Here is a 14,950-nt window from a genome sequence, read left to right as displayed (position 1 = left end):
TTATATGTATTGATACAATTTGTAGTTAATTTAATGGGCCTGAATTAGTAAGAAGTGGTATTTAATTTTCATGGGTATTGAACCGTGTGCTTTGGGCTGACTATAGGCTCTTAGGACTGTTGGTCTGTAAAAAAGAAAAAGAAAAAAAAAAGAAAAGAAATTTTCATCAGATTTCAAGTATCAAACGAGTTCCCTTCAGATTTCAACCTACCAAACTGAAAAATAAAAAGGCAAGGCCTAAAATTAACAAAAGAAATATTCATCAGATTTAATGGATCTTTAACTCTGTTTTTCTATTTAATACCTTCTTATAATATTGTTCAGTTTTAGATTAAGTAAATTTGTTTTGATAAATATGATATAATTTTAATGTGTCTGCTTCAGAATAATTGCTCTTATGTCATCAATTTAAGATATCAATTAATTTTTAGTATAAAGTCTATAGACATAACTCAAATATCAAATCTCTTATTTGACAGATAAGAAATTATATTAATTGAGCGAACTTAAGAAAAATGATTAAAGAAGTATCAGGTTTTTGCTGGAAAAAGAAAAGAAAAAGAAAATGCAAAATCACACATATCCCACTAATAATTACGTGTGTCAATTTTGTCATTGTTTTTGTTGTCACTTTGACCTGTTGTTGTTGATTTTTCATTCCTTTTAAATAAAACGTTTATATAAAATTTCATGAATTATTAGTGAATGTGGTGATCTTATATTGTTTTGTTTTCCCTACCTTAGATACAATATTATACATTGAAAATTTTTATAATGTACTACACGATAACTAACACAAGATCAATGATAAATATGGATCCCTTGTCAAACAAAGTTCTTTATTGCATTTGGAAAGCTATTTTTGGGAAATACTTATAGTATTTCATAATTGTAACTAATTATATATACTGCTGGGAATATTGCCTACTGCTTTGGTTGTTTACTGCCAAACTGACTTGTGCAGTAACTGCCTTCTTTGCTGCCTCTATGGCTTACTCTCTCTCTCTCTCTCTCTCTCTCTCTCTCTACATATATATATATATATATATATATATATATACATATTTGTATGGAATTATGAAGATGCTTTAGTATTTGTAGCAATGCTTGCTGCTGTGTGGTTTTGGAACATTACTTGATATGTGGAATGGTTGGCAAGTTTAATGCGTTTAGAATCCAAACTTTAGATTGACTTTTATATGCTTGAGTTTTCTTGAGGCAATTTTGAGGTAGTGCCCAATGCCCAAACCTTTAGGCTTAGGCAATGTGGAAAATATTTGTTGTATTGTGTGAATGATTAACAAGTGATAAAAAAATGGGACTTTGTGCATTTTCTTTTTGTTTGATTAACGCCCAGGTTTTACATGCTATTGATGTTTAGCATCTGGTAAAAAAATGGTATTTTGTGTGGTATTATTTGTTTGCTATTGTGTCCGGGTTTTCCTTTGTATTTTTTTTGTTCCCAAGTGTCGATATGTGGGCTCTGGGAAGTATAGATTTGGACTGATTATGTTCAAGCAGACCTGGAAGGCCTATTTTAAAGGGTACTGGCCCATTTTAAAAGAAATGATGTAAAAGAGTCCCAATATGATATGCCACAATTTAAAAAGCCCATTACTATTGGCCAGAAAAGCCCAAAAAAATTAAATCTGTGAAAATATACAAATTTGGTCCAAACTTGCCTAACCGTTTAATTTGACCTGCCCCAACCGATGACCCGACTCGGTGGATCTAACCCGTACTTCGAGTGAGTGCAAGTCAATTTTTCAATGACCCGATCCTATCTGGTCATGTACGGATTAGTCCCAAGCCCAAACCGACTTGACCCGTGCACAGCCCTATTAAAGACTACTAGTTGTTGCACCTTCCTGGTTTAGTACTTCAGATATGACAGTAATGCCACTGGAGAAATAAAGATGTCGTATTATGGTATGAGATTGTGTTTACTACATGCAAAATGTTGCTCAATTTTACATATATTTTATTTTTTAACATAATTTAGAAATTATGATTTTGAACTTAGAAATAAGTAACTACTTTTAAAAACTTTTTATGTAAAAAAAGTAATTAATTTTTCTGATGACTTTTTATATTTTTCATTCTCGTACAATTAATGTCAAAACTTTTTAAAAATAATTTTATTAATAATTTTTGTAAGGATACAATTGGCGTTAACATCATCCTTTATTTAATTATGCATGAATCCGATTAATATATGCTATTAATCATTTATTTTAGAAAAAGTCTTATAAAAAATGAAGAAATTGTAAGAAAAATTAATAATTTGTTCTATTTAAAAAAAAAAACATTATTAGTAAAATCCTTTATTAATATTACATTGTTGGAAATGTTTCAAGTTTGAATTGATGATGGCTACATTGGCTGGTGTCTTCATACTCATTGTGTGTAAGAGCAAAAAATTATACACTTATCCACAATCTTTGATCAAATCTGTAAGACGGGTAGGGTAGGTGATAATAAACTTAATAAGCATCCCATCATTTTGGCCCCTCTTATCTCGCTTTCTTAAACATATTCCTTCTTCCAATAATGAAAATGAAGGAAGACAGCTGCTAAGGCAGATTCCCTCAATCCTAAAAGACAATAAAGCGACGCTCACCATGGCTGATGCTAAGGATGTACTGGTCTTTCTGTCAACCGTTTCCGTTAAAATTTTCTTTATTTAGTGCAATATATAAACAGAGGTAATGTTTTCTTCACGTGTACGGAGACCAGTCCAAAAATCCTCTATTTTTTCTCTTACTTTATTACAAATTCCTTCACTTTTTCAGGCATTAGTACTAGTTCAAACTTCAAAGCCTTGTTTTGTTAGTACACGGATTGAGATCCCGTGCAATACTTAGGGTATTGCACCCCGGTATTGCACGGGTGCAATAGCACAAATCTCAGCCGTCCGTATAATCCAAAGGGCAATAATTTGACACGTTTTATTCCAGCCTGGCAATCCGTGTCCCCAACCTTTTCTTTTCATTTCAGCTGGCCCAATTTGAATTTCAGTAGAACTCTCTCTCCCACTTCTCAACCGGGTTTCTCTTTCTCTCCATAAAGCTACATTCTCTCAAACCGACTGTGCTTCCGCTTATCTGTGCGTCTCCCTCAACTCCTCAACCCCGTCATCATCGTTACCAGCATACCCAACTCAGACCCATCAGCAGTCATCACCGTTACTAGTATACCCAACTCAGATCCATCAGCAAAAACAAAGAAAAAATAGCAACTCTCCATCTGATACCAAATCCCCAAACACTCACACGCCTCGTAGAGCACTTTTTAGACCCAGATGAGAGAGAGAGCGAGAGCAAGGGTTGGGGTTTGGAGAGAATCGGGTGTAGAGAGAAGTTGATATTTTGGGGTCGGAGGTGGTGGTGAGTGGTGGTTGTGATGAGCCATGGCAGCAGAGAGAAAGGAAGAGGCTGACTAGTCCGATAGGTTTTCCCTTTATCTCTTTTTTGTTTTATTAATTTTTTTTTTATAAACTCTGTTTGGTTGCTAGGAAAGGAAGGAAAGTAAATAATGGTGTCCCAATTTTGTTGATTGATTTATTCCTGCTGAATTTGATTCTATCTATTTATTTATTTTTTTAATGTTTTTGGTTTTTAGCTTATGAATTGACTTGAGCTATTTGACCAAAACATGAATGTTCAATACACTGAAAGGCTTTCATAGAAAATTTTTGACAGCATATGTTTCCATTTGGAGGTAATTACACAATATTGACTTTAAAGTCTTCTTGTAGACGTGTTATTAAACAGATGATTTTATTGTGTTGAATGATCCATATTGAGTGTCACTCCTTACTCCTTAGATATAGAAGAAACTAAATGGGTAGCACAAATGATCAAATCCGTAATTATACAAAATTTACTTTTTGAGATTTTCAATTATCCTGGCAACCCCAGAAACTGCTACAGATGCAGATCAATAACAATGAAGTTTGTTACTTATAATTTCTATAATGAAATTGGTTCATTAATCTTAGTCTTGCTGGATTTAATTTGTAGTCACTTTGGTTACATGTTTTTTTTTTTATAACTTGTAGTATTTCCACAACTCAACTGAAAACCATCACAGCTCATTACTGTGCTTTGGGTATGGCTGAATATGCTGTCATTGAGTTTCTATTTGATGGTGAACTTGTGTGTGTCCTTGGTGTAAATATGTATTATGGTTATAGCTTTTATTTGGATTTGAAACCAATGAATGGTGGTTGGATGGGCGTTTTTAGATTTGGGTTGATTTCAAAATGGGTTTCTATTTATGTGTTTTATTGTGTAAAAACATGTCATGGTGCACACGAGTTGTTGAGTGTGGTTGAAATTTGTGTTTCATGAGTGTGCTTATATTAGTGTAAAAAAAATGCAGCAAGTGAGTACCATTCTAAAAATCTGGATCTATAAAGGGTAAAGTAATGTGTATCAATCTTCTTCTTGTTTTTTCCCCTTTGCTTTGATTTTTGTTTTTGCCTTGCTTCTTTATTGTTTTTGTTGCCTGAGTATTTTGTTACCGCCTTATTGGTACCCCTTGAGCAATTTCAGGATTTTTTTTTTTATTTGACATTAACTAGAAATTCTGTTGCTTAGTCATGAGGTATTCTAAAAATCCTTATGACATTTTTCTTTTTTGTCCTAGTTTTTTCTGAAGTGCATATTATTTCATAAATTTGGATTTACCATGCACTATGCAGCAATGTATTATTCTGGTAGGACAATATGTTTGGCCTCTTTACAGATGAACTTGTGATGAATTTTTTTGCTGTCTTGAATTGTTACTAATCATACTTTATAAGTTAGCCCAAATTGTAGATAATAAATCACATATATTTATATGTTTTTTAGTTCATGCCCAAAATATTTTGGGTTCTTGGTTCAAAATTATCTTTCAAAATTTGGTGATTTTTTCTATGGTAATGAATTTATCAATGATTCATATAATTAAAAAAAAATAATGTTCTTTACAGTTGTGGACCTGTGGTAGATATTTGACTAGCAAGCTCAAATTATTGACTTTAATGATTGTAACCAAAAAAGAAAAAAATTCTATGGTTACCGTACTAATTGAAATTTATTTTTCAACACTGCAGGATGACATAGAAGCCAAGCCTACGTGATTTGTTTTTCAACACCATAGGATGACATAGAAGCAAAGCTTACTCAACCTACTACCGCAAAGTTGGCTTTGTTCATGAATTTTTTTTTGAGAAACTGTTCGTGAAATTTTAGATATAAAGAACATGACTCATATCTATTTTGGTTGGTATCATAATCAAGATGTGGCTATTTTGGCTTTCTTGAAACGTTGAAATCACATATTCATATTGTGAAGCTAAATTAGTTAGAGGCTATAAAGCCTTATTTTTTTTATTTAAGGTTTTGTTCATTTGGTTGTGGATAAAATTTACAATGAAATTATGTTGTTTGCAACAAGTGACAAGTGAATTTGGTGGCTCTACTATTAAAAGAGGAGATTAATGCACAATGAGAACAAAAAATTCTCACAAAAGAAAGTACAAATTCTAATGCCATTGTACATGTGCTAGAATTTTGCATGAATAGATAATTTCCCATGCAATGTCAAGAGATTGATATACAAGAAGAAAGCATCATTTTGACTTATAATGTACACATTAAAGGCCAAAACTCATAGATGTGATCTCTGTAAACGTAATAATCACAACCTCTTAACTTGTAGAAGTGATCTCTATAAACCTAAAATCACGACCTCTTTCCATTGGCCATTTTGCCTAGTAGCATCCGCATGCTCCTTGTAAATCTTATTTACAGGGGTTTTACGTGTAAATCTTATTTACAAGGGAAAAAAGCTTCTTTTCCCCTCATTCTCAAAAATACATACATTATTAGCTTGTTTTTGAGACTCAAGCCATGTGTTAAAAGAATAAAGTGCTTAATGCAGATTAAACCACAGGGAAATATCTTGACAAGCTCATTGCAATGAGCATATTTTTTTTAAAAGTAGATTCAACACAATATAACCAGTTTCTCTAACACTATAATTATATAGTAGCACAACAAAAGTTCAATTACAAATTTATGACGAATATAAGGACCACAATAACCATAGAAAAAGTGAATGTAATGGATAATAAATTAGATGCATATCTATAGTTATCAAAGTGTTGCACTAATTTCTAACAAGCAAAAAACCAGAATTCAATCTACAATACAACATAATACTGTGACTTCAACAACGTATCATTCCCCCAAGAACAATTCCGGTTCAACTTTGAGGTAATCGCCGCGGTCAACTTTGCACAAATGATAAATTATATCTAGTGGGGTCAAATCGCTTCTTAAGACTGGGTAAAATTCCACGCCATGGCTTTCAACCATTAATAAATTTTTCTTTCTTTTCAATTTTACTCTTGGTGTGCTTGATTTAATTCATCTTATATATTTTCCTTAACAAACATATCCTATGGGATTCATTTTGCCTCAGTGAGAACTGAGACCATAGATTGCATGAGTTGTTGATAGTTTGTACTTACAGGGTCGTTCTTTTAGGCTTTCAATCAGCAGCTACAGTTCAATAACCGAGGTAGGTTTTCATAACATTTTTCACTCAAGTATTTTTGACTATCAATGTATTTATTTATTTTCTCATTGTCATCTTACCGAAATAACATTGACTCCGCATTTAAAATTATATACAAATTAGATTGTAATTCATGTTTTTGCATGAAATTATTTAACAATAGTGAAAATGAAGTGATTTTAGTTTATCCAAAAGCTTATTTGGATGGAGAGAGGAGTAGAGGAGAGGGACCAGGGTTAGGTTTGATCATAACCTCATTTGAATGTCTTTTGAGGTGGGAGGAAGGGGGATTTAGAGGGGTCACAACGCCACTTTTTTGGTTCTCCCAATTAGAAAATTTTGGAGGGTAGTGTTAGGAATTTAACCTAATCCCTAAACCTATGAGAAACGAAAAATAGATACAGATATGTGCCAAGAAAAATCACAACATATTTACAAGGTCCAACAATGTGTCTGTGTCCACATAGTTGCTAGGATTTAAGGAATAGATAATACCAAAGTGGCCATATGTTGCAGTTTTTCCCAATCTAGATAGAGATTTTGGATTAGCAAATCCTTCTTAGATGCTGATTCTTCTTTGTGTTATTACCATTGACTCCCAAAAATAAGTTTTAGTTGTGATACCAATTTTAAAAAACAAAATAAAAAGCAGAAGTTGAAAAATCTAGTACTTAATAATAATAATAATAATAATAATAAAAATCAAACAAAAACCGTGGAATCCAAACAAGTCATTTTCCCGGATTAGAAAACTATATGGCGTAATGCCACTGAAAAATAGTAACATAGTATTTATGAGATATAGTTGTCTTTTCTATATATACCCTTCTGGGTTTCACTTGGTTACTGTAAGAAGTGAGAACTTAGAAAAATAGATTACATGAACTGTTATAGTTATGTATTGAACTTTTAAAGTGTCGTTCTTTCAGCTGCTGCACATTAATAATTGAGGTAGGCTTTTTTAACATTTCCTACTCAAGTTCCTTTGTCTATCAATCTATTTATTTATTTTCTCATTATTATCTTACCGAAATAACATTGTTTATGACATTTAAAATTATATACAAATTAGATTGTACTTTGTGTTTATGCACATAACGTTTGGCAACACTAATAAAGATGTGGTTTTATCTAGAGGAGTAGAGGTTTGGAGGGGTATCCTACGTCCCAACCCCTCTTTTTTAACTCCCCTATTAGTGCCTATATGAGATGTACTTATAAGCCAATTTATTTTTTCTATTATTTGCGAGTTACATGTGAGTTGCATATTCATTTTAAATATATTTTATCTTTTATCTACTGTATTTTTATCAAAAAAATTAAATAAATTATTCCCAGTTGGGCATCTAATTTGGAGTCTTTGTTGATTTTTTTTTTTCTCTACTTCCACTTTTATATTTTAAATTATAACTCGTACTTATGCACAAAAACATTCATCAATTGTGATGATATGGTGGTCTTACCTAGGTAAGTGATATAGTCATTTCGGCTTTTGTGCTAGTATTATGAAGGGGTTATTTGACACCAAAATTAAGAAAATTTAATTTGACATATAGTACAAAATTAAACAATTAAAAATTAATTTGGATTCAATTTAGATTATGATTGTTCTTCGTCTTCAATATATATATATATATATATATATATATATATATATATATATTTTAAAGACAAAATTAAGTCAACCCGTAATTAGATTTTATAATTGAAGTCTAAACCAAAGAAGATCAAAGGAAAAATAAAAGGGAAAACACACCTCAAAGTTGCTTTCCAATCCTGTGAGATGATGAAGATATGGTCCTATGGTTTCTCAAGGACTGATTCAAAGATGCTGTTGCAAAATTGACTAAATCCATTGTATCCTCAGCATTCTTGCAAATTTTGAATTTTAACATTTCTATACTTGCGTGTGTTTAATTTTTATTTTATTTCACTATTTTGGTTTTTTTAAATGTTTAAAATAATATTTAAGGAGACAATTATTTTTATAAAAAACATATTGTAAGTGCACAATTTGTACCCGGTCCAATCACTAGATGGACCCAGGCCCAAAGAGTCTTATGCAATGAAATTTGTAGAGTATGAGTTTGAAATCTAGGTTAGGGATATTGGAGAGTTGATGAACAGGCTAGAATGCCGCAATCTATGCAAATAATAGATGAATATAGCAAAAAACTCTCCTCGGACGTAAGCCGAGGACCACTTGTATTGCCTTTCTTTCTCTAAGCAAAAGATTACAATTGGTCTTTAAGTTTTTTTTCCGTCCCCCTCTTTATACCTCTCCTGTCCTCTTATATCCCTCTTCTTCTCTTCTGTCTCTTCCACGTGTAGCATGGATTTTTCTCCTAGATACTTGTCCCATCCACCACCTTCTTAAAGTCTTCAAATAATAGCTGGAAGGCTGAATATTACTCTTCAGAGGTCATTTCTCCATTAATGCGGCCAGGGAGGTAGATGCAAGGCCTTTAATGCGGTGATAGCGGCTTTTTTCCTCAAATATTTCTCATACGTTCCTCCTTCTAACGAGTGCTTGAATCACGCCTTTACCCAACAGATCTTCAAGAATTCTGTCTCTGAATCCTTTAGCACGTCCCCTGGCCTTTACTGGGTCCGTCCGAGGAGATACTCCTCCTCGGACAATTCCTCTGCCCCTTGTAGTGTGAACTGGCCTGTGGGCCTCAAAGACTCTGATTGAACAAATTTATACCAACAAACCAGGCCCAAGGCCCAAATGTGCATTTAAACAGTTTTACCCCCCACACATATGTACTTTAATTTCTTCATCTTTTCAAAAACCTTTTAAAAATTAAATGTATAGATGGTTTAACCAACTACCTTCTTTTTCTTATTGAAATGGAATACAATCTTCAATACGAAAAATTTATACACTTAACAAATGATTTTTAGTTATATTAAATGATTGTGAGTGCTTAAATTGTTTATCCTATTAATATTTGTTTTTAGCCAAAACCATAATCGAACTCTCTCATTCAAAATGACTAAAGTCATTTACAAACTGATTTCTAGGATGATGATGGTAGACGATGATAGCTTGTCTGTGCATCATGAGTAATCACCTAGCTCGTTTATCCACATTTTTTAAATATTTTTTTTACAAGTATCCCCTAATATTTCTAATGCTAGTGGGTCTCGGGTTTGTCCTAAGGAAATTTAAGGAAGACAACTTGAGATATGAAAGAATCAGCTAGTTGGCAAATTGAACTAACAAATGATCCAACAACTAATGAAGATCAAAATACTCAAAAGGAAGCAAGCACTTCAGGTGGAACTGAAGATAAAAATGACGTGTTGGTTATCGAAATTAGACAAATGTTGAAATTGCCCGATATTGAATCAACAAAAAGTTGTCGTATCCACAAGGTTCCACGCCACCTTCGAAAATGGAAGGAAGAAGCCTACACTCCTCAAGTATTTTCAATTGGCCCATTTCACCACAAAAACAAAAGATTGAAAGTCATGGAAGAGCATAAAGAGAGATACTTCAGGAGTTTCATGAAACGGAGTAAGATAGAGTTGAAGTATTTATTAGACAATATAAGGAAAATGGAGAAAAGAATTCGCGGGTGTTATGAGGAAATTATTGACCTTTCCAGTGACAGGTTTGTGAAAATGATATTGGTGGATGCCAGCTTCATTCTTGAGCTTCTCATTAGAAAGACTCCAGGAGAAACAAGGGATGATCCTATGTTTATAAAACCAAGGGCTGAAGCTATAAAGCTTGACTTGTTATTACTTGAAAATCAACTTCCATTCTTTGTTATTGAGGAACTACTCCAACTTACATTTCAATCTCTGTGCATGTCAGATCCCCGTCTGAGCCGTCTCTTTAACCGCTATGGTTTAGTTGAGCTTTCTTTAAAATACTTTGCGGACTCCTGTATTTTAAATTTTAAGTAAAAGACTAATGTGATATTATTAGATATGATAAAATGTATTGATTTTTAAGTAAAATGATGATATGAAAATTTCTTATTATTTGGAGTCTAAAGTTTTATACAAACTAGATTGTAATTTGTGTTCATACACAAAAACTTTATACACACACACACATATATACACTTTTTTTTTTTTTTTTTTTCCTTTTGAGAACTCTCTCTCTCTCCAATTTTTCATTCCAACAAATTTTACTGCACCTTTAGAGAATTCATATTGGTATGGATATAATAGAAAAAAATGTGTTAAATTTACACTTTAAAGTCTAAAATTACCCACATCAATTAAGATAAAATTATGTAAATCTATAGTTGTTACAACAACCATGTATATTTACATGATGGCTATTCATTTGTATATTACATTTTTAAAAAGTGATGTCAAAACTTTTTAAGAATAATTTATTAACAATTGTCTTAAGGGCACCGTTGGCATTAACATCATCCTTTATTTAATTATGCATGAGTCTGTTTAATATATGCCTTTAGTCATTTATTTTAGAAAAAAATTTATAAAAAAATGAAAAAAAGTTTGTAAGAAAAATTAATAATTTTTATTTTATAAAAAAATTAATAATTTAATATACATCATTGATTAGTAAAATCCTTTATTTATATTACATTATTGGAAATGTTTCAAGTTTGAATTGATGTCTTCAATATACGGCTACATTGGCTAATGTCTTCTTACTCATTGTGTGTAAGAGTAAATATTCTACTCATATCCACAATCTTTGACCAAATCCGTAAGAGGGGTAGGGTAGGTGATAATAAACTTAATAAACATCCTGTTAGGATATATGTGATTCATGTTAGGAACATATGCCATCATGTATTGGCTAATCCTTTTACAAAACGCACTTTACTTTTTATTTGAGTAGATCTAGGATGTGTTTAATACTTAAAAGAACAAGATTTCAAGTTCAAGTGTTAAAGCCATGCAAGTCTGTCCAAGATTCAAGTGATGAAGTACTACATTTTAAAACTCGACAGCTAATATCTATTGAGATTTAAAAAACTGTCTAAGCACGAAACTCGATAGCTACTTGACAGATATGGTATTTATCGAGAATTATGAAAATAAGATTTTCAGTTTTGATTTCATTCCAATTTGTGAGTATGTGTTTGGACTTTCTTTTCTCACAACCTTAAACATATATAAGGATTATTTTAAGAGCCGTCACAGTGAGCACAATTGCACAAGTGTGAAGCAAAGTGTTGTTTAAGCAAATTATAACTGAAAACCTAGTTTGCGCTAGTTCATCTTGAAGAAACTGTTGTGTTTGTACACCGTAGGGTTTTGTGACTAAGCAACTTCATGATTTTCATCATGTGATGAACTGAAAAACTTTGCAGCCAACATCCTTCTCAAGTTAGTGATTAAGTTGCGTACTGGGTTCCGCGTATCGATTAGTTAGTCACAAACTGGGAATTGTGCATTAAAAGGAGAGATTGTCACTACAAAATAAGTCCAATTGGGTATTGGGATAAGGGTTCGACTGTAGGTTGGTATAAGGTACTGAGATTCTTTGACTTGTAACTGCTTGTTGTGATAATAGTGAATTCTCGAGAGTGGTGACCTTAAAATCACATAGTGGAATTTTTGCCTTGGAGGTTTTCCCCATTCGAAAACAAATCATTTTGTCAAATTTATTTTTCGCTGCATTTTATTTTAGTTGGTGATTTGCTTGTGCTGTCACGTACATTACATGTTAATTTGATTAATTAATAAACTTAACTAATTAATCAATTAATTCATCACAAGGGGTCAATACATTTTTAGCCTATCACATCCCATCATTTCGGCCCCTCTTATTTCTCTTTTCTTAAACATATTTCCTCCTTCCAATAATGAAAATGAAGGAAGATAGCTGCTAAAAGGTAGATTCCCTCAATCATAATAGACAAAAAAGACAAACAAGAGGAACAATATGGTCGACGCTCACCATGGCTAAAGATAGGTAATGTTCTCTTCACGTATACGAATAGCAGTCCAAAAATATATCCTCTATTTTGTCACTTTTGTGCCTATTACACTATTACAAATTCCTTCACTTTTTTGGACATTAGTACTAGTCCAAAGCCTTGTTTTGTGAGTGCAAACAACCAAAGTTTGTTGTTGATGCTAAGGATGTGCTGATCTTTCTGTCAACCATTTCCTTTTAAAAAAATTAATTAATTAGTGCAATGTATAAACAGAGGTAATGTTCTCCTCACGTATACGAAGTGCAGTCCAAAAATCCTCTTTTTTGTGTCCCTTACTCTATTACAAATTCCATCACATTTTTGGACATTAATACTAGTCCAAAGCCTTGTTTTGTGAGTACACAACCAAAATTTGCCATTGAATCTTGGGGGTAATTGTCGGAGCCAATGTTGCACAAAGGATAAATTATATCTAGTGGGGTGAAATCACTTCTTAAGACAGTGGGTATAGTTCCACACCTCAGCTTTCAACCATTAATAAATTTTTCTTTCTTTTCAATTTTACTCTTAGTCTGCTTGATTTAATTCATCTTATATATTTTCCCTAACAAATATATCCTAATGGGATTCATTTCGCCTCAATGAGAACTGAGAACCATAGATTGCATGAGCTATTGATAGTTAATTTGTACTTACAGGGTCATTCTTTTAGGCTTTCAATCAACAGCTACACTTTAATAACCGAGATAGGTTTTTATAACATTTTTCACTCAAGTATTTTTGTCTATCAATGTATTTATATGTTTTCTCATTGTTATCTTACCGAAATAACATTGACTGCGCATTTAAAATCATATACAAACTAGATTGTAATTCATGTTTATGCATGGAAACATTTAACAATAGTGAAAATGGAGTGATTTTAGTTTACCTAGAAGCTTATTTGGATGGAGAGGGGAGTAGAGGAAGGGGACCACGGTTTGAGGTAGGAGGAAGGGGGATTTAGAGGGGTCACAACCCCACTTTTTTAATTCTCCCAATTAGAAAATTTTGGAGGGTAGTGTTAGGAATTTAACCTAATCCCTAAACCAATGAGAAACGAAAAATAGATAAAAATTTTTGCCAAGAAAAATCACACGACAAATATTTACAAGGTTCGACAATGTGTCTATGTCCACAGAGTTGCAAGGATCTACGGAAGAGAAAATACAAAAGTGGCCATATAATACAGTTTTCAATACATCAAACCCTAATCCAAAGCAATAGTATATGTATCCCAAACAATGGATCCAAAATGAGTCAAAAAAAAATTTCCTGCAGCAAACCGATCCAAATTAGGTCAGGTCACAAACCGGACCAAACACAAACCAAAATCCACAAAGCCCAATAGGGAGTAGAGGGGAGGGTTTAACTTATATTAAAAAAAAATTAATTGTAAATTATGCCCTTATGATGCCAATTTATATCTAGTTCCTCAAAATAAGCAAGTATGGATTATATTAAATAAATTTAATTTGTCAATTTTATCTTTATGTTAATTTATAGAGTAATTTTATATCTACAAAACATTTACAATATTTTTATAAACTATGGTTTTAGCATTTTCTTAATTTATATGATCATTCCCTCCCATGTCCTCTCCTAATTTAGTTTTTAAATATCCAAACAAAGAGGAGAGATATATATTCCCTTTCCTCCACTTAATTTATAAAATATCCAAACAAGGGGAATGAATAACAATTCCCTCCTCCCTCCTCTCATTTTCCCTTACTTTTTGCATTCCTTAACCTCCAAACTTCCAAAAACCAAAAAAGTGAGTGAAGTGGTTACCTTAGCTTTAAGGTTTGATATTTTGAATGAGTCACATGACACCAAAAGTAATAAAATTAAAATAAACACTTGGTGTGAAATTAGACTACAATTAGAAACTAATTTGGATTCTTATATATCACTAGCTTATAATCTATATGTGCATGGATGGATAATATATATACACAAATAATTCATTCAAATCGAGCCTTCTTATATTATTTATGTGTAAATACTTGAATTTGCATGCAAATATAATTGACACATAATTAGAATTAGATTAGAAAAGACACTTTGCATAAAATTGGAGTCCATTTAAAATCTAGAGATACTTGGCATCAAATAATAGAACAATTAAAATGACATTTAGCATAAAATTGGAATGCAATTTAGAGTCTTCATTGAACTTTTCTCCACTTTACTTTAATATATTATATTATATATATGACCATTTAAATTTTGAAACCAATTAAAATTCTATTACAATTCCAAAAATGATCATTAATTCAAGTAAAAATATTTAAAGGAGAATTTTATTGACAATATATACCAAGTTCTGAAAAATTACTACCTACCTTTTAAAGAGATTTTCATGATAATTGAATAACTTCCTAGAAAAAGATAATAAACAATAGCAAAATTCATAGTAATGCTTTTAGCGCCAAATATATATATATATATATATATATATA

General features: G+C 32.0%; 1 protein-coding gene and 1 long non-coding RNA gene across 2 annotated transcripts; both read left to right on the top strand.

The window, feature by feature from the left end:
• The first annotated feature begins 2,976 nt into the window (after positions 1-2,976).
• Positions 2,977-5,396, top strand: LOC142630953 (uncharacterized). Its single transcript, XR_012843473.1, has 2 exons — positions 2,977-3,450; positions 5,102-5,396. It is a non-coding gene; the product is annotated as an uncharacterized LOC142630953 (long non-coding RNA).
• Positions 5,397-9,762: 4,366 nt separating this feature from the next.
• LOC142632418 (UPF0481 protein At3g47200-like) lies at positions 9,763-10,488 on the top strand. The gene has a single exon (XM_075806824.1). The coding sequence runs from the start codon at positions 9,763-9,765 to the stop codon at positions 10,486-10,488; it is 726 nt and encodes a 241-aa protein (XP_075662939.1).
• The last annotated feature ends 4,462 nt before the right edge of the window (positions 10,489-14,950 follow it).

This window comes from Castanea sativa, chromosome 4, assembly GCF_040712315.1.
Source record: "Castanea sativa cultivar Marrone di Chiusa Pesio chromosome 4, ASM4071231v1".
NCBI lineage: Eukaryota > Viridiplantae > Streptophyta > Magnoliopsida > Fagales > Fagaceae > Castanea > Castanea sativa.
This window is presented reverse-complemented; position numbering and strand designations above follow the sequence as displayed.

Coding starts and splice junctions, on each gene's coding strand:
- LOC142632418 (XM_075806824.1), top strand. CDS start 9,763: ATGAAAGAATCAGCTAGTTGGCAAATTGAACTAACAAATGATCCAACA.